The 26,695-nt window shown below is 38.3% G+C and overlaps 2 protein-coding genes across 9 annotated transcripts in view; one reads left to right on the forward strand and one right to left on the reverse strand.

Moving 5' to 3' along the window:
- PALS2 (protein associated with LIN7 2, MAGUK family member) overlaps positions 1-24,310 on the forward strand; it is a 58,905-nt gene extending 34,595 nt beyond the window's left edge. For 4 of the 5 annotated variants that reach the window (XM_033076192.1, XM_033076186.2, XM_033076201.1 and 1 more), the window contains exons 4-12: positions 6,193-6,345; positions 6,855-7,082; positions 8,225-8,356; positions 10,323-10,422; positions 10,942-11,010; positions 12,002-12,163; positions 14,495-14,697; positions 15,119-15,247; positions 17,503-24,310. In XM_033076192.1, the coding sequence (XP_032932083.1) occupies positions 6,193-6,345; positions 6,855-7,082; positions 8,225-8,356; positions 10,323-10,422; positions 10,942-11,010; positions 12,002-12,163; positions 14,495-14,697; positions 15,119-15,247; positions 17,503-17,679 (1,353 nt within the window). In that variant the 3' untranslated portion in view covers positions 17,680-24,310. Of the gene's footprint in view, positions 1-4,638; positions 4,886-6,192; positions 6,346-6,854; positions 7,083-8,224; positions 8,357-10,322; positions 10,423-10,941; positions 11,011-12,001; positions 12,164-14,494; positions 14,698-15,118; positions 15,248-17,502 lie in introns of those variants that run through there. The other variant, XM_033076210.2, reaches the window with a different exon arrangement.
- Positions 9,291-26,695, reverse strand: part of GSDME (gasdermin E) — a 43,541-nt gene continuing 26,136 nt past the window's right edge. For 3 of the 4 annotated variants that reach the window (XM_042779991.1, XM_042779989.1, XM_042779988.1), the window contains exon 11: positions 25,044-26,650. In XM_042779991.1, coding sequence (XP_042635925.1) covers positions 26,420-26,650 — 231 coding nt within the window. In that variant the 3' untranslated portion in view covers positions 25,044-26,419. Of the gene's footprint in view, positions 9,426-10,218; positions 10,374-25,043; positions 26,651-26,695 lie in introns of those variants that run through there. The other variant, XR_006163116.1, reaches the window with a different exon arrangement.

Consider the following 26,695-nt stretch of genomic DNA (forward strand, 5'->3'; position numbering starts at 1 on the left):
CTTCCATGAGCTTATTCAGTTGTTTTTTTAACCCATATGAAAATCTGTCATTCACGGCATCCCCCATCTGAGCGGAGCCTGTGCTCTTTTGGTTTTGGGACTGTCTCCTGTCACTTTCACTTAATATTCCCGTCCTCTTGTGTAGGAAGAAAGTTTTTCTTAATCAGCTTTTCCATGTTACTTGTGGTTTGAGAGACCTTATTGTGTCTGTCCGTGTCAAGTAAATAAAATGAAGGGAAGCAAAGCTGTATACAGCATGGATTTCTGAAGTGGTGTCATAATTTCCATTGCATTTCCTACTCATGGCCTAAAAGTTCCTAGAATTTGGTTTGCCTATTTAACAGCCCATGAATAGAAGATAAAAGTTCAGTTAGAAGGGACTTACGGTGCTCCTCCACTCCAGCTGCCTGACCAATTCAGAGCTGACTGAAGAATTAAAACCTGTTATTAAGGGTGTTGTCCAAATGCCTGTTAAGCACTGACAGACATGGGGCATCAACCACCTCTTTAGGTGCCTATTCCAATGTTTGACCACCCTGTCAGGAAAGAGGTAGTACCTCTAGGCTCAGGAAGAGTAGATTGCTTGTTAGGCTCAGTTTGTTTTTGTATTGTTTACATCTTTGAGATACCATTTCTGAGTCTGTCAGTTAATATATTAAACTGGGATTGTGTTTTCCCTTGCAGTCAGTGTTGAGTTTCATTTGCCTTGTTCTCAGTCTATTGCTCGTGAGCTGCCTCTGCAGGTTACAGTCAGTAGTTGTAGTCCATGAGCAGACTGTCATTTCACTTCTCATCCCCATTTCCTAGGTCATTTATCTGACATGCCAGTATATTGGCAGGTATAGAACTGAGCCTAGATGCCTGTGGAAATCACCTGATGACATGAATTCTGAAAACGAAAAATACTATATTCCTGGCATCAATTTTTCTGGCTTCTAACCAGTATTTTCTTCCACTTGAAAGCCTTACTGCTTATCCTGTTATATTTTTGTTTTTTAAAAGACTTCTACCAAAGGCCTTATGGAAATTGATCTCTATTAACAGCTCTAACTGCCTTGTTGCCATTCTTGGTGACTCTTCCAAGGAATCTGACTAGATTTGAGAAGTATGACTTCCTTTATTATACCATGTTGATGCTTTCCTTTGATCTGTTTTGTCCAGTCCTTCTGAGTTTTATGGAAAAGTCTGATTTGTTTAGTATCAGCATCAGACTTACTGTTCTGTAGTTTGTTGCCTCTTCCTTGGAACACAGTTTAAATATTCATGTCATGATTATGGCTTATATCCTGCTTCTTTCCCTATAGTGTTGGTGATTCATGGGCATGCAAGAAAAATACAGTGCAATTTTGTTTGCTGCAAAACCTAAATTGTACAAAAAGGACAAAAAATGTGAAAGGAATTAAAAAGAGATGGTTAAGATAGTTAAATGCTGCCCTGGAGAACTGGCCTATTCATCAATCTGTCAGAATTGGGATTAATTGGAAAAAAAAAAGTCTGTAGAAGCCTTAACTTGTATTTTTAAAATTTATTCTCTGTGTGCTTGTTGTGAGGCATTCAGTCTCATTTGCAGAAACAATGAAAAGTTTTGGCTGCTGTGTATGGTCAAAAGCATCTGTCTGCTTCTTTGAAGTATATCTGCTGTGATTCAATCCTGAAGTCAAAAATTAGGGAGAATTTTCAGCCCTTAATTTTGTACTTCCATTATCTATGTGAAGGCAAGCAACGAAATCAGCTGAGGCCAAAATACTGTTTTTTTATTTAATTGTTATCATAGTTATGACCACTTTAGAAGAACTTCTAGGACAAATTGCAGACCAAAACGTGGATATAATACCTTTCTTAAGGCTTGGGAAAGCTGTATGTCTCCTTCTCCAAAAAGGAAACAGAAAGTTACATAAATACTCAAGAAGTAAGTGCTATCATTTCTGCCTCATTTGGTGCAAGGAGGCATATTCCAAATTCTGCATGAATGGAAAAAGGAAAAACACAATATCAGTGGCATTTATATAAAATGTCATTTGCAGCCTTTCTCTAGTTCAGTAAAAGTGTGAACACCCCAACCTGATGCTTTTAAAGTTTCACGGACGCTAGTGTGTAATTGGTTTAGAGGCTGACTTTGTATTTTACAAATGAATGTTGCCACTTTATCACAGCATCACCTTACAATTGTAACCTGCCTTGGCATACAAGTATAAAATGTGATATACAAGGCATCAGTGCAGTAGTTTGTTTGAATGTATCATCTAGTGCTAGAAAAACCAAATTACAGGACTTCATTTTTTCTACACATTTTTGTAGAAGAGCATTTGGGAAGGACTCACTCTGCAGTACAGGTGCACGCATGGCTGTATTATTCCCTCTCTTTTCTCCTTTCTCCTTTCATTTCATCTTTTATCATGCTGTCTGCTTTTTATCCTTTTCAGTTTTAACTGAATTTTTCAGAGGTCAAAGTGTGAAAGTTCTAATGAGTTGCACAGTATTGATGGCTAGCCAGTAGGTCAGTATGTGTTGGAGAGCCAGCTGGCATATGCAGCACATGGAAAGGGCTGTAAAAAATCTTGCCAGACAGGAGTGGCAAGAAAGGTTGCCTTGAGGAAACAAGAGTTAAAACATGCAAGAAGAATCATTTCTGCTTCCTCCTGGGAGAGCTTGTTCTGTTGCTTTCACCTTTCAAGAATTAGCCAAACCATTTATCCTAGTTTCTGCTGGCAATAAAATACTTAATCTGAAAAGTATTGTCTTCTACTAGTTAGGTTTATAAGTGCTGATCATACCTTTAAAATGTTTTATTTAGAAAAAGTGATCTTAAATTGCATCCTAGACAGATGTTAATATATAGGGTTATTTTCCCCGCATATTCCTTTGTTCTTAGCAGCCATCTTGATTTTTCTGAGGTCATATCTCCTCAGTTTTCCAGAAGGGCTTTAAAATGTGTTATTTTCACATGAACATTAGGAGCCTCTAGTCCATTTATTAAGTTCTAATATTTAAACAAGGTTATCAGGGAAGACTAGCACACATGTAGTGTATAAAAGAGGAAGGGAAATATTTTAGATACTTCTAGGCCTAAAGTTTTAGGAAAGGAGTCCTGAATTCAAGACTATGGAACCATTCTACTCTTGTGTATTCACTCCTGCCACAAACCCCAGTTAGTAATTTAATTGTTCTTTTGGATTAGAATTGAGGAAATAGTTATTATATTTTTAAGGCAGTGCTTCAGAACATGTTTAGATTGTATTGAGAATTTTTTTAGGAAAAAATAAATGTTGAGTTTGAACTTGGCTTCAGCACTGTAGAGAGTTTTGAATGTTTAATGTTTCTGTATTTACTGAATTTTCAATTATGTTTTAAATTACTTTTTTACCTGTCAAATATGCACAGCCACAGAAAACTACTGTAAAGAGATCAGTATCTTCCAAGTTTGCGGATTATTTTTTGACAGTATCATGCTGTCTGTCACAGGAGTGTGTATCCATTGTGTGTTAACTCTTGTGCTTTGTAGGAGTTCTTCTAAATGCCTTATTCTGACAATATTGGCATTTTTCTAGAGAACCTTTGTACAGCAGTCCATTCGTGGATAGTCAGCTGATCCTGTTTACAGGAGGAAATTTTGTATGGAGGAAACTTTGAACCATTCTATGTTTGTGGATCAGTCCATGTTGTTTTGCAGACTCTGGCACTGGTTTTATAAGTGTTCCAGGACCAGTATGGAAAGGTCAGATTCCAGTGGAGCTCTGGAGTTGCAGGAGCACAGGATATCACTTTTTCCAATATCACAAGAAAGAAACAGGAGAGGTTCATGTAACTGTATTTCTCAGTTCACTCATCCATGCTCCCAAAATAAGAAAGTAACTTAGTGACATAAAATGTTGGCAAGTAGTGCGGCAGTGTACAGACACAAGGCCCCTGTTGCCGGGTGCCTGTACTTAAGTCTTCTTTAGGACTGTAGGTCATGACCTGGCTGACTGGAAACAGGCTCATAAAACTGGTACAGATTCTTGAGTTTCAGAACTGAGAGTTAGGTGTGGGACAGTAATAAAGTAACTATGCCTTAGGAAACGAATGAATCACTTTTCTCAAAGAAACCACTTTAGAGATGTGGGCAGTCCCTGATAGTCCTTCTGTGACTCAGAATAATAGGGAAAAGATCCTCTGACTGAGAGATGGTTAAGTTGCAGTTGTATGAATTCATGCTTATCCATAAAACTGAGTGGTTAAAAAGGATCAGAATGTGGAATGGGATCAGATTTAAGAACTGAAGAATTTTACGGAGCATGTTAATTTGAAAAGGATGACACAGACTGTTATCTTAGTAGGCTTTTTGGACTGTGGATCAGATGATCATCTGTAAATTGCATTACCATTAAAGGGCAGAGAGCTGTACAGACAGCTGTGTGAGGCTTCATGAGAAGTATAGTGGGTTGTGGTCAGAAACTTCAGGGACTATTTGCTTTTGCATTTGATCAGAAGGAAACTGGAAGTTTAGTATAGCTGTATCCACCTGGTTTTATGAATGCTAATCTGTAAAAATGTGTAGCTGATGCAAATTAGTTTCATTTTAGAACTGTAGAAAGATCCAAAAATATGTTGCTTGCAAACATTAGCAGATAGATCTATTCTCCTGGTTTCTGGATTGGATGTGTCTTGGATAGCGAAGAATTAGAAATTGCTACCATCTGACAGCTGCTTGATTTAAATAAATGATTGTTTTTCCTATTTAATTTGATTTGGTTTGTGTCCACAGTATCAGAGCAGCCACAATAAGCAGCTGTCTTTACAGTCTTAATGGAAGGGGCAAAATCGGTGAATTAATACCTCCTTCTAACCTCAAGTTGAAATATCAGCAGGTTCATCGTGTAATGGGCAGATTAAAATGACTGTTCAGGTTTGTGACACTTTGAGGGCTTGCATGCTGAGCTTAGCACTAACCTAGTGTGGTTGCACAGCCTTTAGCTTAGAGGTGGCTTACAGAAGGATGGAGCAGACTGCATAGCAAATCATTACTCTTACTTGCTCGCCTGCTCTGCTTTCTGGTAGTTCGCTGTCTTCCTCTGGCATGTGCATGTCAGTATCAGTAAAAGTCCCATGGTGTATTCTCCTTACAGCTACTTACAGGACACAGTCACTAATCTGCCTTAAGACTGTTTCTGACCAGTCACTGTTGGAAACAAAGCTGTGTAGTTGGAGGCCCAGTAGGCATCTCCTCTGCTTGCTGCTTCTCTCTCTGTATCTGTCAGTGTGACTCCCTGTGCTGTAGGATGCTTTACCTTGGACTGCTGTGTATGATGGCTGTCAGGTGTCCCTTGTCCTCTCATAGAATCACAGAATGGCTTGAGTTGGAAGGGACCTTAAAGGTCGTCTTATTCCAGTTCCCCCAACACAGGCAGGGACACCTTATACTAGAAGGTGACAGAAAGACAGAAAGTCTCCACTGTCTTAATGCATAACTTTGATCTTTGTTTACCTGTATGTATTGTGTTAATTTTTCTTTATCTTAAGATATCCTGTATCAGAAACTCATGCCTAAATTACATTGTCTTCTAGACATGATTATATTCATTTGGATCTCCTCCTTCTAACTTGTATTTATGTCTGTGGACTGGTGAAAACACCATTAACTCTAAGGTGTCTTCCAGAAATTAAATTCTGTCAGCTTGGATTCATTTGGTGCTAGAATTCTGCCTTGGCTTTATGCAAGCAGGAAGCACTTATTCTGCAGATGGCTAGAAATTGTTGCATACCTGTCATTATCCAAATTACCATGGAGGAAGATTTTATTGCATTAAACACAAGTATCTAATGATGGGTTATCTTCATTTTTTGCAGTGGGTTGTTCATTTACTGTAACCATTTGCTCAGTTACTGTCTCATTAGGTGGAAGACTATTTTAGGTGCTCCTTTTTCTGTCTTCTTCCCTTGTAATATCACACATTCCTCCCCATTTTAGTTATATTTCTCCTATATTTCCTTAAGAAGCAGCATTTTTATTTACAAGATAGCATATTTGCCAAGGCAATAGGCTTATCAGTTCATGTGAGCACTTGTGTGTCTGTTTTTGCTTTATTTCATCTAAAGTAAGAGTATTATGACCTGGTCCCAAAAGGACAGATTCGGTGGTTATTCAGCACTAAATCCTTTCACAAACAGTTATTTCATTACTTTTAAAACTTTTTTTTTTCTGTTCCTTTGCAGTCACTCTTGGAAGCGCATGATATTGTGGCTTCAAAATGTTACGATTCACCTCCTTCTAGCCCAGAAGTCAATAATTCTTCAGTGAACAACCAGGTTGTTCCAGTAGATGCTATTCGTATCCTTGGAATTCACAAAAGAGCGGGAGAACCACTGGTAAGTAATTGAGGATGAGTTTGTCTTTAAAGTGCTACTGAAAATGTTTGCCCGTACCTTTTTTGCATTATGTTTTAATTATTTCCATTATGTTGTGTAATTTAGTGGGTGATAAGCTCAGTATTGAGAGGTTGAAGTAGGAAGATATCTGTACTCCATCCCATTCTCTCCAAGAAGTAACAAGACAGTGATTAGGCAGTCACTGGGCTGAATGACTGCTGCCATAACTGACTAACACAACATCTGTTCGGTCCTGATATGAGATGGCAGGGTTGCATGCAATCAAAAACAACAGTAATTTTCAGTCATGTGAAAACCTTGTGTGAAATCACTTCTGTGTCACCTGATGCTTCTCTGTATCAGGAGCTCTTACACTGTAGTAGTTGTAACTGTCTGCGTTCATTGGAGTGGGTGGAATATCCCGCAGCTGTGGATTTGTGCTTGAGATAATGGTAAAATGAAACTGAAATTCAAACAGTGGTAAACTGGGTGTCATGTACCTCTTTCAGGGAGTCACGTTTAGAGTTGAGAACAACGATCTGGTAATAGCCCGAATTCTTCATGGAGGAATGATAGATCGGCAAGGTCTTCTGCATGTAGGTGACATTATTAAAGAGGTGAATGGCCACGAGGTTGGAAACAATCCAAAAGAATTACAAGAGCTGCTGAAAAACATCAGTGGAAGTGTCACTTTGAAAATTCTCCCCAGCTACCGAGACACAGTCATTCCTCAACAGGTCAGTAGGACATTTCTGGTGATTCTGTGAAAAGAGCTTCATTGTGTAAGATCTCTAAGATTCTGGATTAGACATATTTTGATTATTTTCTGAATATAATGATAGGAGGAAGAGTAAAATGTAGATACCTGTATTTACCTTTAATTGCATTTTAGAAATGGGTTTATTTACCTAAAACGCCTGTCTGAAAACTCAAATTAGTAACTAAAATTGTTAGGCACTTGTATGCTACTTATAAAGCACGTTTCTTTGACCTTAAGTGACCTCTGAGGACCTGACCACAATCACACTTCATGCAGTGAAGTGTGTGTGTTTATAACATGGTCGGTGTCAAAATAATCAGTTTCATAGAATTCAGAAACTTATTTAATTCAACAGATGAGCTTGAACTCACTGACTTCAGTGGGAACTTGGATGGTGGCTATTTCTTATCCTTTTGTTGTTGCTGTAAGCTGTCAGTTTCTCCACGGCAGAAGAGACTTCCTGAGCTGAATCAGTGCCTTTGAACCACTATATAAGATGATCCTTTGGGTAGTAGATCTTAATGCCTGTGACTACAACAGGTTGTGCTTCCACTGAGTAGTAGCTGAGGGAGTGTGCTCTGTTGAGGCAGGTGCAGGGCTTCCTTTGCTCCCCAGCCTGGTACAAAGAGACTCAAAGATGTTTCAGTTCAGTCATCCAACCTACTGTTTCTTCCCCTGTGTCAAATTTGAGTCTTAAGCAGTCACATCTCCTGTTACTTTTAAAACATTGAGTTAACGGCAAAAAATAATTCTTAAGATTCTACAAGCCTTAAATACAATGCTCACATTCCAAGAATTTTTTTGTATTTTTAAGTAATTAATAGTAAGGATTCTAATTGAGTTGTATATGCTGAAATGCAACAATTAGCATTTTGTAATACCATGATCAGCTAAAACAGATTTTTTTATTTTTATCATGACACTACTTCAGCCAAGGTTTGCAGCATTGATTATTCTGTCCCAGTGGGTGTATAACTTTTTTCCCAGTAGATTGTATTTTATGTGCCAAGTGCAACTTGGATCATGTCAAGCTTTTTATGCAATACTTCAGTTTGACAGATAGATTAGTCAGAATGTATTTTATAATTCTTAAGCTTTGTTAATTTTTACACATTTCAGGTTTTTGTGAAGTGTCATTTTGATTATAATCCATATAATGACAACCTCATCCCATGCAAAGAAGCAGGTTTGAAATTTTCTAAAGGAGAAATTCTTCAGATTGTAAACCGGGAAGATCCGAACTGGTGGCAGGTTGGTAAAAAGATTAAAATAAGTAAAATGAAAAACTAAAAAACATGAGCAGTTGCCTTAATAATGAATTAATTAAATTATTATCTACTTTCATTTAACAGTAGATATGTGAAAAACATCTTTACACTGCAATTCAGTTTCAAGCTAATATAAAGATATGAACTTGAAAACACTAAAGAAAAAGAAACGTTTTAAATTATAAATGTAACACTCACTTTACTGTTAGTGCTGTTTGTCTTTGTTCTTGTATCTTAAGCCTGGACATTCCCAAAGTAGTTTAAGATGGACCATTTCTAGGAAAAAAGTCTTGGTTGAACTATAATTGTGGTAAGCCTTCCCTGACAGCAACTGTGGAAGAAGTGGACCCCTTCCTGAGTGTTCAGGGTTGAAGAGGTGGAAATTAATTTTGTGGATTTGAAGGGTTGAACTAGCTGTTTGGAGAGGCTGTATGTTTTATTTCTAGAGTAGTGGTCAGTGTCTGTGAGCTGTATCATGCATGCTCATAGTCACAGTGTTTGGCACCATCTCAAGTATGAACAGTTCATCCTGGTTTAAGGTGGTATTTCTACATTCAGTCCTTCAGTAGAAATGTAATCCTGTGTTTATGCTATATTTATTTTTTTCCAAGACACTATTAAACGTCACAGAATTAAACGTCATCAGTGCCTCTGAAAATGGGACAGTTGAACCTTTAAGAACCTTTTCTCAACCGAGATCCTCAAAACTGCCAAAGAGTTTAGCATTATTAATTTCCCTTTCTACCCCTACCTTGCTCACCCTTTGCAAGGTAACAAACAGAAGAGAACCAGACACTACCTGAGAACAAGATATATGACTTCTTTAAAAGTAACAGAAATATTTCAATATACATCAACAACTGCTGAATTTTGTTGCTTCTCAGTGACAATAATAACAGAAAGAAAGAGAATAAAAATGTGGAGAAAGGCTGAAAATTTATTACTGCCAATTTAATTAGTTTCAGAAGTAGACAATCCAAAACTCTGGAGGAGTTTGATGTTTAGCTCCCATGCTGACTTCTGTACTGCCTTTCAAACTCTCCAGCTGTAACCTGTGGGAGTCCAGGAGAAATAAATCTTCAACACTCAATCTGGCAAAATTGAAATGTGTTAAATCAGTATACTGTATTGCTATGCAGATCATGCCCCAGGAAAAAGAAGCTTAGTTTTTCCTTGTGCTTTCTAGAAATGCTAGACTGTTAATGAAAATTTCATACTGTAAAAAATCAGTTAGTCATAGATAAAAGCATACAAGTTGAAAAGCAAACATCTCCTGTTAGCAAAAGAGGGATTTATTGCAAGCAGAAGATTTATGGAGAATTAAACACTTCATAACTGTTTTTGTGTGTGTTTAGCTTGCTGAGAATTGAGCTTGCCATTAAATTATTTCATAGAGAATTTTAGCCAATTCATTACTGGGAGTACTTAAGTTACTAAGATTTTAAATCTGTAGTTGCTTAGTGCAAAATGCTTGAAGGCATGATTAGGGATGTGTTACTAGCATTCACTGGGAAATGAAAGTTAATAAACTGCACTGGAAGCTGTTTGTAGCAGCTCAAGAATACAAAATAAGTATACCATATACTAGAAAATTTTGAGTTTTGTCACCTGAGATTTCAGTGTCTGGAGCCAGAGAATTCCTCTTGGGAATTTTATGCCAAAGTTTTGTGGCTGCAGGAGCTTACTAATGTAATGGGAACCAGTAATGAAACTTGCGTCTATTTTACTTAAGTTTTCTGAATTTTAATACTCAAAAGCAAGACAGTATTCCTGTAAGGGAGAATATTAATATTTACATCTGAGTTTGAATTTCTAAGTCTTAGTAGTAAATGTATCAACACTCACCACTGAGAAATTGGCAGTGAGGAATTCAGTCAATACCATGTTGATGAGAAAAATGCTTCTCACAAGTTAAATATAATCGTTTGTTTGGTTTCTTTTTTTCCCAGGCCAGTCATGTCAAAGAAGGAGGAAGTGCAGGTCTAATTCCTAGCCAGTTCCTGGAAGAGAAGAGAAAGGCTTTTGTTAGGAGAGACTGGGACAACTCAGGTGAGATTTAGTGAATTTCAGGAATGGATTTTGCTCTGATTCCATTTGTTTTTCTTTTCCTGCCTTCATAAATAATAGAAAAACTGCTGTGTGAGATTACATGGATTATTGTGAAATGTTGAATTTTATATTTTGGCTTTGGCTGAAGGAAAAAGGGTGATGTCTCTGTTTAGTGTTGGAAAGATACACGAATCAGTTTTGCCACCTTGTGATGAAAAGCTGAATGAGGTGGGACAGGCAGTGTGCACTTTTAAAAATTTTTTTGTATGGTATGTACTGAAAGTTAATAAGCTAAACATGAATTTTTCAGCTTTTCTTGTCTAGAAAAATAATTTTTTCTGTGTTCAGTTCTTCCTGTACAATGTGATGGGTTTGTAAATAGATGTAACTTCTTGAAGTAGGATATATACAATTCTAGGATAGTCTTTATAAATTTATTAATCTAAAACTTCATATATTCATGTAAATAAGCTTTGGAAATTAACAGAAATTGTGAGTTCATCTAATTTTTATTTTTAGGGCCTTTCTGTGGAACAATAAGCAGCAAAAAAAAGAAAAAGATGATGTATCTCACTACAAGAAATGCAGGTATCTCTTAATATTACATGAAAGTCAAAGTTGTTTAGTCTTCAAAAATTAGAGAGTGTAGTGTATCCAAAGCTAAAGATTTGTATTAAAATACGTGATTATTAATTTGATCGATCAGATAGTTTTTATAGTTTAAAAGCAATAGTGACCAGTGCAGACATGGCTGTGCTGAGTATATCATTTGGTGAGTGGAAATCAGAGAAAAACTGGGTGTTAAGAAAAAATAGTGAAATTTTTGTTGCCAATGGGCTGAGGGGATATGATTTTTCCCTTCTGTTCAGCATTGGTGAGGTCACACCTAAGTGTACTGGGCACCTCCCCAGTGCAAGAGAGATGTGGACACACAAAGGTCTTGAAGGGACTGGAACATCTCACCCATGAGAAATTGAGACAGCTGGGAATGTTCAGTCTGGAGAAGAGGAGGCTCAGGGCAGGTCTCATCAATGTGTACAAATACCTGAAGGGAGGGTACAAGGAGGATGGAGCTGTGTGGGCTCTTTGCAGAGTAGCCCAGTGACAGGGCAAGAGCCAGCAAGCAACACAGACAATGAATGTCAGAAAACACCTTTTCCACTGTGAGGGTGACTGAGCACTGCCACAGGTTGTCCAGAGAGATTGTGGAGTCATCCTCCTTGGAGATTCTCAGCAATTGTCTGGATGTGGTCCTGGGCATTGGGGTGGAGCAGATGCCTTCCAGAGGTACCTTCCAACCTCAACCATTCCATGAGTCTGTGGAAGTTCACTAATTGTTAATCACAGTTTTCCCCTTCTGATCAAACATAGACTTTCTCCTTGGAAGTAAAATTGAGAACCTGACCTTATGCTGTCTGGAATAACTAATTTATTCCCAAACCAATTTAAAGCAAGAAATCTGCCCTCTGAGTACTGTTTATATTCACATGGGGTCTGTTGATAAATAGCAGGACTATGTAATTATTTTTTTTACAGCACTGAGCATGTACTGAATTTTTTTGTACATTTCTCATTGTAGAATTTGATCGCCATGAAATCCAGATATATGAGGAAGTAGCCAAAATGCCTCCTTTTCAGAGGAAAACCTTGGTCTTGATTGGGGCCCAAGGAGTGGGGCGAAGGAGTTTAAAGAACAGGTTTATTGTGCTGAATCCTACTAGATTTGGAACTACTGTGCCATGTAAGTTGTCAGCATTCCTATCATAGTATCTACTTTGATTAACTGGAAAATACCTGATGTTTATGCTAGTGATTCAAAGTAGGAGTGATTTTGTCAGAGCATAAAAACTGTATAGAGTGGGAAAACAAGAGACTCTTCTTGTTTTCAGGCAACTGAATTAACATATGACCATGAAAATATTTGTAACTAGCACTTAAATGTTACTGATGCTGAAAAAAAACAGTTTTGGTCTGTGCAATATTTCAGTCTGGATTTCCTCAGTGTCAGTCACCATCCATTACTGAGGGGATTCTATTAGTTTCCAGTACCCTTCTGTAATGAATAGTCTGTGGAGTTTCTCAGGTCTGTCTTTGAGTTTTCCACTTGTGGACCAGTCATCAAAAAAACTTCTTTTACTTGAAGCATGTTTTCTTGCCTTTCTTTCAAATACTTTGTTCATTCATCTCTGGTTTTTTTTAACTGCTCCCTCCTGTTTGACTGCTGACCAGAGAAACCCACTCCAGCTACATTATTATTCTCCTGCCATGTGCTTTACAAAATTTCAAAAACAGTCTGTTCCCTTCTGTTTCCAGTGGGCAAGAAATAGATCTGATAATAATAGGAGGAGGAACAAGTCTGAAAGATGAATTGTGCAAGATGAGAAAACCAGTCTCTCTCTTTTGCTGAATCTCTAGCACTGGCCAGGGCCAGTTAGAATTGGTTTGTGGACCTGGTAACAAGGTTGACTTCTCAGTGTTACTTTTTAAAGAAATCTTCTCCTGAGAATTGAATTATTTTATATTGGTGAAAGAGTAAGAGGCTTTACTCTATTTCAAAAAAGCCTTTAGAATAACTTATTTCTCTAAATGCTATATAGATGCTTGAATATATGTAAGTAATGCAACACAGTTGTTGAAATTCTTCAAAGGCATAAAAGTAAACTTTCTCCAACCTGATAATCTAATCATGCACATGCAATAGCCAGTGTATTGTATATAGAACCTCTTCTCTACTTTAGATTTTAAGTGGGATGATCAGTAAACTTAGTTGGTCTTTGATTAGAAGAAAATTCTCCAGGTTGTTCATAAACAAATTTGTGTAGGATTTTTTTTGGGAGCTGGGAAATGGGTGAAATTGATCCATTGTGCTATAGGGAGAAACATTTTCTTGGTGTTGAGTTCTAATCCAGCACAAGGTGCTGTGGTATTTGTTCAGCGTGGATAACTGAACTGGTAAATCATCTAGCTGTAAAATGTTAAAGCTTACTCTCCAAAATGAATTGCAAACTGATACATGATTCTCTTTAATGTATTGTATTAACCACTATAGTTTTAATCTTTCCATAGAATCTTGACTAAAACTAGATGTTCTAGTAATACATTTATTCTTAACAGCGTCAGATGATCACTTCTCCTGGCACTTGTGTTTTCCGTAAGATTGAAGTGGATAGGAGTTACTGGAAGGGAAAGATGGGTTTCCACTTGTCTCAACAACTTGCACCAAGTGATGATAGAAGTATTACCAAAGGAATGCATTGGCTGTTATGCTTAATATGTTCTAGAGTTCAAATCTAATTAAATATAAGTAACGGGTAGTTAATATGGTGAGAGGACAGCAAAGTCAGTAATAATATAATGTTGTATTTTATTTTACTTTTTAAAAATTTAATTTTTTTTTTTTTTTTTTGCTTAAGTAATGTCTGTACTGCATAGTGTAGCCAATACCCAAGATAGCTGATAACAATGAATTCAAATACTGGCTTTAATCTTTCTGCAGGGAATTTACCTTGCTTTAAAAGGGAAGTTGTCCTGGAAAGCAGCATTAGCTGGCCTCCACTGAGATTCTGCTATGGTGGCTGGGCTGCTTCTGATATTTACGCTAACTTTCTTTATAACTAGCTCACGTAATTCTACCCTGAACAATAGGGCAAATATAGAGAGCAAAGGTTTTGGGGCAGATCTTGTTGTGCTCAGCTATTTTCAGAAGAACGTTTGGCATTTGAGAGGTAAACTTCCATTTGATTTCCAAGTCAAATAAATATTTTATTAAATGAATAATTAAAAAGATGACATGAATGAGTATTGTATATGGTGTGGAAGAGTAAGACAAAGGAAATAGGCAAATGGGTGGGTAAACAACATATAGGAAGGAATATAAACAAACGGAACAGGAGAGGCTGCGCTCAGTTTTAAAATTTATCTAGAATAATTAATAAACCTGTACATGGAGCAATTACAATTGTATAACAATGTGTATTGTAGTCTCCCTAACTTAATAGGCAGTCCAGTCACATATTTATATTCCAAATATAAAATGAGAATATTCAATTTATATTTTTAATTTTTTGTTTAGTTACTTCACGAAAGCCAAGGGATGATGAAAAAGATGGGCAGGCGTACAGATTTGTGTCACGAGCCGAAATGGAGACAGATATTAAAGCTGGCAGATACTTAGAGCATGGAGAATATGAAGGAAATCTTTATGGCACCAAAATTGATTCCATCCTTGAAGTTGTTCAGACAGGAAGGACTTGCATCTTGGATGTAAATCCACAGGTATGTGATTTATAATGTTATTATAACAAGTGTGGGATTATACTATTGAAGAGGTGAAGAGAGATGCCTTCAAATATGAAGCCTTCTTACCTGGTTTCAAGGTTACAATTATCAACTGGATTTTTGTGTCTGTGGCACTTACTTGGAATGGGTTAGAGAGATGGAAAAAACCCAACTTAAATTCTGCATGAAAGAGGAGTCTTTCAGAGTAGTAAATGATCTTTTAAGCCAAGGAAAGAATGATGCTGAACATTTCAAAAGGCAGTGTAGGAATTTCTAAAATAGAAATAAGAATCTTCACCTGTGTGTTGCTGCTCATTGTAGCAGATGAGTTTTGCAGTGTCCCTTAAGTAATGGGGAAATGTGGTGAGTCATTCTCAAACTTTGGTAGCTTTTAAATTTTATTTTTCTTTGCTTCTAGGCTCTAAAAATACTGAGGACTTCAGAATTCATGCCCTATGTGGTGTTTATTGCTGCTCCTGAGTTGGAGACTTTGAGAGCTATGCACAAGGCTGTGGTAGAGGCTGGAATTACAACCAAACTTCTCACTGTAAGCAGATAATTTCTTAATTAGTTTGCTTTGAACAAGATATTCTTAGACTTTTTAAAATTTCTTTACCATTCATTTTAGATGGGATTTGTTCGGAAATGAATGTCTCTAAGAAAAGTTAGGTGAGACTTTTGCTGATTACCTAGTAGAAGTTAATCAAATACTATGTATAAGGAAGATTGCTTGTTTCTTAAAAATAGATCTCTTACAGAGAAGTGTTGATTGCGAAAATGACTTGTAATATGTACTTTGGGAACTGTCACCTTTGATTATTTGCAGCATATGGTAGGTATTTCATGGTGGCAATTGCTCTTTTATGCAGATGTCTTTCCTTGACTTTCCCATCTCCCTCCCCACCCAAATTTTTGTTCCTGTTTGTCTTAATAATACACATGTACTTTAAAAATTGAATCGGTAGTGCTTGGGAACGATACTGCAGGTTATGTCAAAAAAGGAAAAAGCAAAAAACCCACTAGCCAACAAAGCAACAAAAAAAAAAAACCCCAAGAAGGCAAGTAGTCCTTGTTTTCACTCCTGCAGCAGCATGTGCTGCGCTGAAAATGACTGAGAGCCCCTGAAATTCCTTGGATTTGTCATATAAAGTGAAGTGGCATGTTTTGTTCATTAGATCTCCTCCTCCTTTTCTGAGGCCCTGTGTGTAGCAGAGGGGAATAAGATGTTTCCTCCAATGCAGCAAGAAGTAAATATTCTGTGTGGGCATGAACTTCCCAGCTGCAGGAGCAAAGGAAAAAAAAACCAGATTGAGCAGTTCAGCTTCCCCAACGGAATGTGTTTTGGTTATGTCTCATAACAATAGCACTGCAGCTTCATAGGAATATCTTGAATAAATGCTGACAAGGCATTCAAAGCTATAAAAATGGGGGGGTGGGTTAGTATTTCCACTAAGTGAGTATATGATTTTTAGTCATGGTTCTGGCTATTATACATTCTAATATCTCTCTGGATGCTCAGTCATTCTCTTTCCTACCCCAAATGAACCCTGAATTTCATGGTGCATATGCAAGAAGGCAAGGTTAAAACTGTCCAGACAAGTATAAAAATAATTTCCTGCACTTCCTAATATTTGATTCCCTAAGGGACATTCTTGTCTCTGTATTACTTCTTATGAATAATAAAGAGTGTCATTAAATTTCAAATGTGCATTTATGTGTCTTTACGGATTCTGCATCGCATCCCTGCACATGTATATAGAGTATGATTTGCTATTTCATATTCTTGTGCTTCCTGAACAAATGAAAAACAAATGTCATTTAAAGTACTATGGTTTGCTTGTTAGTGGACCTGGCTGGATTACTTCTAGCATCCTAACCCTTTCCATTACAAAAAGTCTGGCTCTTGTGGTCATACTTTTACTTGTCTCCTTTCATTCACAGTGAAGGAAGGGCTATTGACAAACTTAGTTTTTCATTTTGGCTTTTATATTGACAGCTGTACCAGGACTTGAAAATATTGAAATGAATACTGTAAAGGGGGACAAATCTCATAACTGCTTACAAAAAAAATTGCCATTGTGCAATAATGGAGAGGAATTTTTAAAGAATGTAGGACTAACAAAACACAAAAACGTTCAGGGAGGTACTTTATAAAGACTTCATAATGTAGGAATATGACTTTCCTGCATATTTTGCAGATCGTGTCAGGACTACAATAAATGCAGCTAGTAGTTTACAAATGAGAGACTGGTGTTAGGTGAGCTAGGCTGAAATGTTGGCTCTAAGAGCCATAAGGTATTCCAGAGCTTTATTCTGCTAGAAATTGTCTTTCATTTCCTTCTCATTTAAAATCATGGATTTTTGGTGCCTTCTGTGGAAATAAAAGAGGCACAAATATATTTACTAAACTGATTGTCTCAGTCATTCCTAAAGCATTTATTTTATTCTGGTTGTATCATCAGTTGCCCATACAAAGTGATTAACTGCTCATTGTGCACACCAGCCCAAGTTCACATGCTTCTATTAATTCTCTTCAAAATTGCAAGATTGGCAAACATTTGCTTGCCTTTAACATTGTTGATAGAGCTCAGAACTTTTTCAGCCCTTTCAATGTATTTTAGCTAAATTTCTGTGTGAAATGAAAACTTTCCTTATTTTTAAAATATATTTTGTATCTAGCTTTAAATAGTTGCAATATGTACCGAAGGGATCTTCTTCTGCATCTATAAGGATTTGCCAAGTCTTACCTTTAAATCTTTAGTAAGATTTACATTCACTAATCCTTAAAAATCTCTTCCACAGGACACTGATCTGAAAAAAACAGTGGATGAGAGTGCCCGGATCCAGCGAGCCTACAACCACTACTTTGACCTGACCATTGTAAATGACAACCTGGACAAAGCCTTTGAGAAGCTGCAGACGGCCATCGAGAGACTGAGGCTGGAGCCCCAGTGGGTCCCCATCAGCTGGGTCTACTGAGTGTTCCAACAGGAGCTTAAGTAACAAATAAAGTCAGCAGCAGCAAATGTGACATGTAGATATTGATGATAACCTACAGCACCTGTGCATTTTTACTCTGTATATTCCAAAGTACACTGTTCTGAATTTTTATAAAAATGTTGAAGAGAAAGTGTACTTAAATATGTAATTTATTTTAATTTTTCTAACTTTTTACAGATAACCTTTCTATTCATATCACATGAAGGAAATGCGTTTAAGCATTTTTCTATGTTTTGATTTAGTACCTTTGCCTTTTTCATCTAAGAAACTTTCATTCACTTCAACATTTACATTTTGGTCTTACATTTTCACTGTGATTAAAAAAAGGATACTTGAAACAATTTTTGTAAAATTTGTTAATGTCAGTGTTTAACTGATCAAAAGTCTATAGCTCTTACTAGGAAAGAATGCTAATTTCTTTGGGGTTTTTTTTCTTCTTTAAAAATAATACTTTCATGGGAGCAGAATTTTAAATATTTAAAGCAGTAACAAAAACACAGGTCCAATTGCTCCAGCTGCTTTCAGCTTAATGTTGGTGCATTCCTGATGTTTCACAAGTCCTTGGTATCTCTCAATTTAGATAATTTTTGTGTAGGTTCCCTTATATCTGTCTCCTGAAATAACATAGAGCAATACCTTGCAAGCTGCTTATTAGGCTTTCTTGGGAGCCAACCTGTTTGCCCATTACAGTTGAAGTACTGACATTAGAAAGTCATACGCAAGGTAATTCAGTGCAATTTGAATAATGGTGAAGTAGCTTGAGAGAGAACCTGATAATGTGGCGCTTGTAGGTGACAATGTTTAGGACTATTTATTCACGCTTGTGAAAACACATTGCTTAAAAAAAGGAAAAAAAAAAAAAGGCATTTTCTTTTCTTAGGGCATTGTTCTGTATTTGTATAGTGAGCTGTGGCTTCATTTCCTGTGATGTCTAGCTGGGTTCTAAATTACCATTTACATATTTGTGTGTGATCAACTGCTGTATTTTATGAGTGTTGTGTAATGGCATTTCTGTGCTTTTTCTTACATTGTTTTTAATTGCATTTTTCATTAGATAGCTTGTGAATTGGAAACTTACTGCTAAAAAGCAATGTTGTTTATAAGTTTTTTGTTTACAGTGTATTTCTTTTTTAATGACAATTATCCCCCTCAGTAGGCTGATTGATATAATTCGTATTAGGTTCAGGTTCATTGATCAAAACTTAAGCTGATGTAAATTTCTGCTTATTGAGAACAGGAGGAAAATACAGCTTGTTGTTCAGATGAGCTCTTTTTGTGACCATGTTTTATATGACACTGTCAGCTGTTGTATATAGTCACATTCACCATCACATACCGGGCTAGGTCTCTAAACTGAAGTCATCTGTTTAATTCCTCTTCCATCTGGTGACAGGCACCTGGCTTCTGGATTCTTTTTCAACACCAAACTGTGACCCAGAATGCTATCAAAAGGTGTCCTCCTCAGAACTATTTCTGGAGGAAGACGGGCTTTGACACTGTAAAACAGCATTGCTTCCTGGGCCCTCAAAAGACTTTCATGTGCACAAGGAAAAGAAAAAATTGAGTGGATGCAGTAGAAGAAAACTGTGTTTAAAAAACCTTCAAAACACCCATATACAACAGATGTTTTTTACACAGCCTGTAAAGTTGGTTGTTGTGTGGGAAGAGGGGCAGAGGAGACTTGAAATCCCAGTGTGTATGGAACATGTTAGTTAAACTTGTATATAGCACAGGAGATCTTTGTGGCTCTTAATACTGAGATTTCAGTCTTTCAGAGTGAATATTAAATTCTCTAAGGAAAATTTGTACCACTGCTTTTTTTTATTATTATGCTTTCCAGGATGTGTTTTCTCTGGTTTTGTTTAAGTTTGGCAGAGCTCTTAAATGGGGCACCAGCATGGGACTTTTAGTTTTCTTTCCCAGGAGACACATTCTGTGATTCTATTGCTCAGAGGCTGCTTTGAGAAGTGGATGGAGTGTTGTTTGTAGCAGCAAATGATAGCAGGGCTGTTGCTTGGCTATTGCAGTGGCTTGCTTTTGGCGCTCTGTGCTCAACATGACTGAATTGTGTTTGTGTACTGTGTCATGGGGACCTCCATATGCTGTAAATAAGATGTGCTGTCTGGACAGATAAGATGCCTTTTCATTATCAGTTAGAAATACTCTTTTTTGTGATGCCAAAAGTGGGCTGAGTTCACTCTTCCCCAATGAATGGAGCAAGAAGATTCTTCAGTTTATTCATGACGGTACTTCATATTGCAAACCACTTATTTTCATCTTCTTTCCATAAATTTACTGAACCAAGCACATGAAACACAGCCACCAAGGTTTAGTCAGGAAAGCCTCTCTCTGCTCATTTCCATCCCAGGTGAAATACTGTCAAGAGAGTTTCCCTAGTTAGCAATTTCCAGAATAGCCATGTATTTGCTAAAGCCTAAAGCTTTAATGTTTGCTACAGGCTCACACTGTGTGCTTACATCAGGCGGCGGAGCGTTGTGGCTGAGCTTTGTGTGGTGGTGGTGGTGGTTGTAGGTGGCTGTGAGCAATTCTGCAGTGCAGTTGTGAAGCAGTAAGAGAAGGTGACTTGCTTGGGTTGGCACAAAGATCGTGTGAAAGTATCTGCAGGTCTGATTGGGATGTCTGTGTGCCGGGTTGGGGCGTCCCTTGCATCTGTTTGTTAAATCTTGAGGGTTCACATTGGAGTGTTTAAGGTGAGAGGGGGAGAAAGGTTGCTTTGTTTCTTTGTGGTAGTTTTGGGATTTGGCAGAGTCAGATTTTCATCAGATACTCTGCTTAGTTTGTCCCCACCTGGCAGAATGACTGGAATGAGAATAACAATTACTATCTTTTAAAAAGAATGTTATTGGAAGTTATTGAAATGCTGGTGTTTCAGTCACATCCACAGCAGTGACAGTCCCTACCTGCCAGGATGTGCTGTGTCAGCTGTTGGACAGGGGCCTGTATGTTGTGCGTTTAGGGGAGAAAGACACTATGAAAGGCTCATTTTGAGCAAGCAAAAACATTTCATAGAACACCTGTTGAGAGTATTTTGGAGAAGTTAAAATAACTGGGATTTCATGTTATCTCATTCTGTACTAAGCATTCATTTTCCAGATACTAACAGGAAAACTTTACATAGACTGTTAAAGATTACAATAGGTGTGTCTGAGCGAGGTGAAGATGCTGCTAAATGTTTAAGATATGTGGTATGTATCACAAGATAAATATTTAAGTAGTTTAGAAAAGTAAATTATCAAATAGTTGTCTGTGTATATGTATGTATGTGGATGGTAAAACAAAAAATGCTCATGTTGGTTATCACATTACTAAGGTACCATGACTTAATCCAGAAATGTACCTGCATGTGAGACTTTAGAACTGGTACACTTCTCTACCTGGTTTATTGTGTTTACTAATGTATATTTTTCTAAATATACAGATATTTCAATCTAAAAAAATTCTATATTTATCTGTAATTTCTATCTGTTTTGGACAGTGCATGAGGTGCTGTAAAATTCTGTACATAGAGACTTATAGAAGAAACACTGTAGTTGCCCTGTGAATGAAAAGTTATACATAGAAGTACAGTCAGTATGCCAAGACCTGTAAGTTATTTCCCTGAATTCACCAAAAATTCATTTAAGCGTGCACCAATCTCAGCTCTCCTGTAAATACTGCGGTGCATTGTGTACCCAGGTGATGACCTTGCTGTCAGTGTTACAGCCAGTCTGCTTTTGATGCCTTCAGGCATCACTGTAGGTTCTGCATCATGTGACAAGATGCAGTCCAAGTTTAGTGGGATAATTATAATGGAATACGTCATCTTGCAGAGATTTATAAAGGTCTTTCAAAACGTTCTCCAGATCTACAACAAAGGTAGACATGGAGTAGAATCACAGATCTTTGTAGGCAAGGAAAATGGAGTTCATAACCAACGCAGTATCTGTGACTTGTGCTGTGTTCTCAGGGCAGCTCTGTGTACTTAGTTGTACGAAAGCTTTGTGGAGCAGGATGGCAGATCAGCTCATCACTTTTGAATTCATGTTTATATAAGCTGTCACATCTTAGCTGAGCTCAATTTGTGACTCTTTTTTTCCTCACCCTCTCTACTTACTGCATCTTCTAAAATCATACCTAAGTGACTTGCTTGCAAATTGCCTGCAGCTCAGTGCTCAGGACATCACTTGGGTTTGGTTTTGTTTTTTGAAGAGGGTGATTCAGCTAAGAAATTAGAAACTTTTTTCTTTTTGAAACACAGCAAATCCCTGGCTAGGTACTCCCTTGAGCCCAGTGTTCTCTGCTACACTCAAGGACCAGTGGAGAGTGATCAAGCAGAGACTCCAGAGATCAGGAAATGGGTTCTTACCTGTCCTTACACGTGAGCATATATCGTGACCATAACATCCCTTCACCTGTCCCATGGTTTCCCATCCAGGCTTCCTGTGGCTTGCTTCTCTGCTCACACTGTACCTTGAGGCCGTGTCCCAGTGCATGGACAGTGCCTCCTGCAGCAGCTGCCCCGTTGCCCATTGTGCCTGTGGGCACAGCTCTCAGACAACCAACAGCTGGAGCTCTGTCACGTTGTGCACATCTGTACAGGCTGTTTCCTTCTTGCGGGATTTCCTGCCTCACCCAAATTCCAAAGAGTTCAAGGACCACATGGTTATTGCCAAACTTCATGATGCTACTTTTGCAGAAGTGGTGAGATCATTTTATTGGTGTCTGTGGTGGGTACTGGATCAAAGACTCATTGTCTGCTGGGCCTCTTGCCTTAAATATCCCTCAGCTCCCAGCACCCTCCTCTCCCTGCAATAAAAACCTCTCCTGGGCCACTAAAAAGGTTTCTATCCTTAAGGGTACTTTGCTTTCTCTGGTGACAGTGCTGAAGTGAAGTCCTGGCCCTTCTCTTTTTTTCCCCTGGGTTTCTTCTTTTTTGATCTGCAACTCTTAGTTTTCACATATGTTTAATGGGCTTGCTGATGAGAATTGTCTGGGATTCTCAACTTGTGTCTGTATTATAGAGGAAACAGTAGTTAACAAGAACATCAGTATTTAGGATTGGTATAACTTAATGATTTTAGGCCCAAGACAGATTCTAAAAATAAAAATACTTGTAACCAGTTTTGGTTATTTTTACATGCAGCTTTGCCTTCTGTTCATATTAAATGTGTGCTTGTGCCCACACACACAAGCACCCATATATATATAGATAAAACTTGGGGTAAATGCTGCAAGTAATTCAGGCAGTGTCTACTAATTTACCTGAATTCTCCACAGAGGGATACTATTTCACAGGCACATTGTCAGCTGCTGAATTCTCAGTTCATTTGCTGGTACTGCAGCTGGGATTTACTGGTACAGGCTCAAAAACAAATCCCAGCTTGGTGAAGGCCGTTAGGCAGTTTCACCTACAAACAGAATTTATTCAGCAGGGTTCAGCAATATTTATATTTTATAGAATAAATGACACTTGAAGTAAATGAATTTTTTCTCAGTATTTGGAACTTTCTTATGCTCATGGGTATGGAGTTCCTGTTGCTGCTAGGACAGTGGTCAGGTAACAGAGTTAAAGTAGTCCTGGAAACATTTTCTCCCATTTAGCCTTTTCATGTCACTAGCTCCATGCTAATGCTTTTCTGTGCAATTTTGGTTGTTCCCATGGCTGATCCAACTGTTGGTTACTCCACAAGCAGCCAACATTTACCTGAATACAGCAGAGCCTCTTCCAAAAACCCAATCTCTCTGTTACCTGACCTCTCACATGATCCATGGCATAAAGCAAAATGAACGGCGCTGCTTTGTACAGGCAAAAAAGGTTTTGACTGATTTTTGTTGGTTTAGGTCTTGTACACAATTATGTATGGAGATAACTGTTGAAATATACTTTTCCCCCCTAAGAAAATGCATGTTGAGCATCCCTTCCCCACCCCCCCATGTGTTGCCCATGTGTAACATTTGTACACTGTGGTGTAGGGAGGGGAACTGCTTCTGTGGGGTTTCAAACACAAGAAAGTTTGCTGCTCTCCAACCCCACACCGGGCTAAGAACTGTAGGATCTTGGTTGTGTTTGGGTTTAAACGTGTATTAGAACTCTGTCACCGTGTGTTTCCTTACCTTGCTTCTTCTTACAACTGGCTTTGCCAGGCAGAAGCTCTCATGATTTTCTGTTTTGTGGTTTTTTTTATTTCTACAGTATATTAAATTAACCTGGATTTGAATTTGTAAAACTTTCAAAACTGCTCTCCTGTAAGAAATAGTTTCTTTAGCTGAAAACTTCCTACAAGAAAAATCTTAAGTATTAGCTAAATTTTTTAATGTAAACCTGGAAATTATTTAGTACCTAATTGTTTGATTACAGTACTTGTAGAGCAGGCCTAGGATATGGGATTTGTTAGCATTGTGACTTCAAACTGATAAAGTCAGCTACTATGTGGGACGTTTTTAAATTGTGACTTGTTTTCTAAAACCTCCCCGCCTTGTCTTTTTCACAGCTAATATTTTCACAATAAACACAGCCAAACATAAAAATGTAAATGTACAAATGATGAAATTCTGTTAATTCCCAACAAAATATTTTTGTATATAATAAAGATTTAATATTGAAAAAATATGTCTGGCCTTTTTTCCTGATTTTTTTTGGTCATAGTCTGCCTTTGGGCTGCATAACGCATCAATGACCAGTCTTTGAATCTGCCTTTTATCTTTGGATCTCGGTGCTCCACCTACATAAAAGCAGCTTTTCAGTTGGTCTTGTTTATCTCAACGTTCATGAATGTGCCAAATCTCCATTCCATGCACAGGGAGACCTTGGGGGCTCTTCAGCCACCCTGGGAATGTCTCATTGTTTAATCTGGGCACCCGATTTTCTGAGCACTGCAGCACAAAGGGAGTCGTTCCCCTGGGCCCACACTGCAGTGGGCCAGTGGACAAAGCCCAGGGGACTCAGACTGAGCAGCTGGAAGGAGGCAAGTGCTGGGAACTGGCAGCAAGGCAGAGCCTGCTGGCCTCTGCAGGTAGCACATACTCCTTGAAGGGCTGCTGACCTCCTCCTGCATTGCCAAGGTGGATTCTCCAACCTTCCTCCTGGGGAAGCCAAATGGACACAGTATTTTGGGGAGGTTAAATATAAATATATTTTATATATATATAAATATAAAAATTGGGGTGTGAAATCAAACCTTTCATGAGAGAAGCTTCAGCCTCCTCTGAAGCACCCCATGGGACTTTCACCACCTCCTTTGCTAGGGAAGACCACATGTAAGCTTGAAAAAGCATTTTCCATGTGAGGCCAGCCTGGAATCACTTGTTTGTCCCCAAAAGAAAAACAATGGAAATTACATGCATAGGTTATTCTATTGTTTTCACACAGCATTTAATAGAAAGCTTTTGTAAACTCATTACAGAGGCAATTTTTATTAGTGATGGGCAAAAGACAACCTTCGCGCTTACGCACCGCTCCCAAAAGCAGAGTTCCATGATTCCAGCTCCTAAAGGATCTTTCCTTCTACACCAGCATGAAGTTCAGGCAACACCATCAGCTTCACTTAAGACAAGATGCAGAAAAGCCCACATCCCAGAGCTATCCTGAGCTCTCAGGGAATGCAAAGGCACCGTGGTGCTTTTCTGCAAAGTCCATGTCCTCAAGCAAAGCTGAACTGACATGACTTTTTAAAGGCTTCTTAGGCATCTGCTCAAGGCCATGTGGGAATAGAGCAGGAAACTGAGCAGAACTCCCACCCACCTGCTACGCTGCAGGGCCTGGTTACTGATCACCCCCACACAGGTGCCTGCTTGTTTGTTTCTCAGTCATCTGATGATCTCATCTGTAAACACTGATACTCCACCTACTTGGAACATCTTCTTCCCAAACCCACATTTACAGTGATCTCCGCTGCATTTCTGTTCCATCCATGATTACAAAAAATTACTATGGAAAAACACGCATAATAGTTCAAGCACACAGTGCTTTACTAATACTTTGCTGTTAGTCAAAGAAACAAGCAAAATATCTGCACTGAAAATGTCATAAGAGTAAAATGGTAATTTTTGTGGTGTGCAGCAGGGACCCTTCATGTGCACACACCAAAAGGCATTGCCATGCCCTGAGGTTCAGAATGCAGTTTAAACAGCTGAAACTTGCTAACATGAGTGAGAACACACCAGAAAACAGAAATGCTGTACAGAGGTATAAATCCCTAAAGTGGTCTTGGAGGTTGAAAAAGAGGCTTTGTTATTTCCCGCAGTGCAATAATTAATAAGAGAATCTAATCGAGTACCTTTTTAAGAGCCCTTCATTGCACTTCCTCCACAGTGAAGGCATTCTGCACACCCGGGCTTAAAGGAGCAAAGCAGTTGCTGCATTGCAGAACCCTGGGTTTCCAGGGCTTGCCTGTTTGCTTGCTTACAAAAAGCAGTTTGTACTTCGCTGTTTTCTCCTGTGCATATTAATGCAAGCAATCCGGCTTTCACTGCCCTGCAGATCTGACACCTAGCAGAGCAGCTACGTTCAATTTCTCTTCCATGGCTCTCTTTTTTAATTCCATCCCTTATTTATGTATTTTCCACTGAAACTGCAGAGTCCCCTGGTCACCCTAATTCTGGGCTGTACTGCCCTAAGTACCAACAGAACCACTCTACAGCTGATCCCAAACACACCAAAATTACAGAGCTACAGAAGATACAACAGGCTAGAGCAAAAACTGGATACTCATTACAGTTCCTATACATTCCCACCTAATGCATGAAATCCATACAGTGCAACATAAAGAACAAGTGGGAAGAATCTCGGTTCTTTCATAGTTACAGCTTTTACAGAAGACTCTGCCATTTCCAGATTAATGTTTGATGAAGCAAACAGCCTTTGCACGACCTCAAAGCTTCCTCTGTCAGCGAGAGTGGCCACCAAAGGATTGCTCAGCGCCACAGTGCCATCGGCTGAAGCGACGTTAGGCTGCATTCATGAGAGAGAGCAAAAGACAGAGACATTAAAACATTT

The sequence above is a fragment of the Catharus ustulatus genome, chromosome 1 (genome assembly GCF_009819885.2).
Source record: "Catharus ustulatus isolate bCatUst1 chromosome 1, bCatUst1.pri.v2, whole genome shotgun sequence".
In the NCBI taxonomy this organism is placed as follows: domain Eukaryota; kingdom Metazoa; phylum Chordata; class Aves; order Passeriformes; family Turdidae; genus Catharus; species Catharus ustulatus.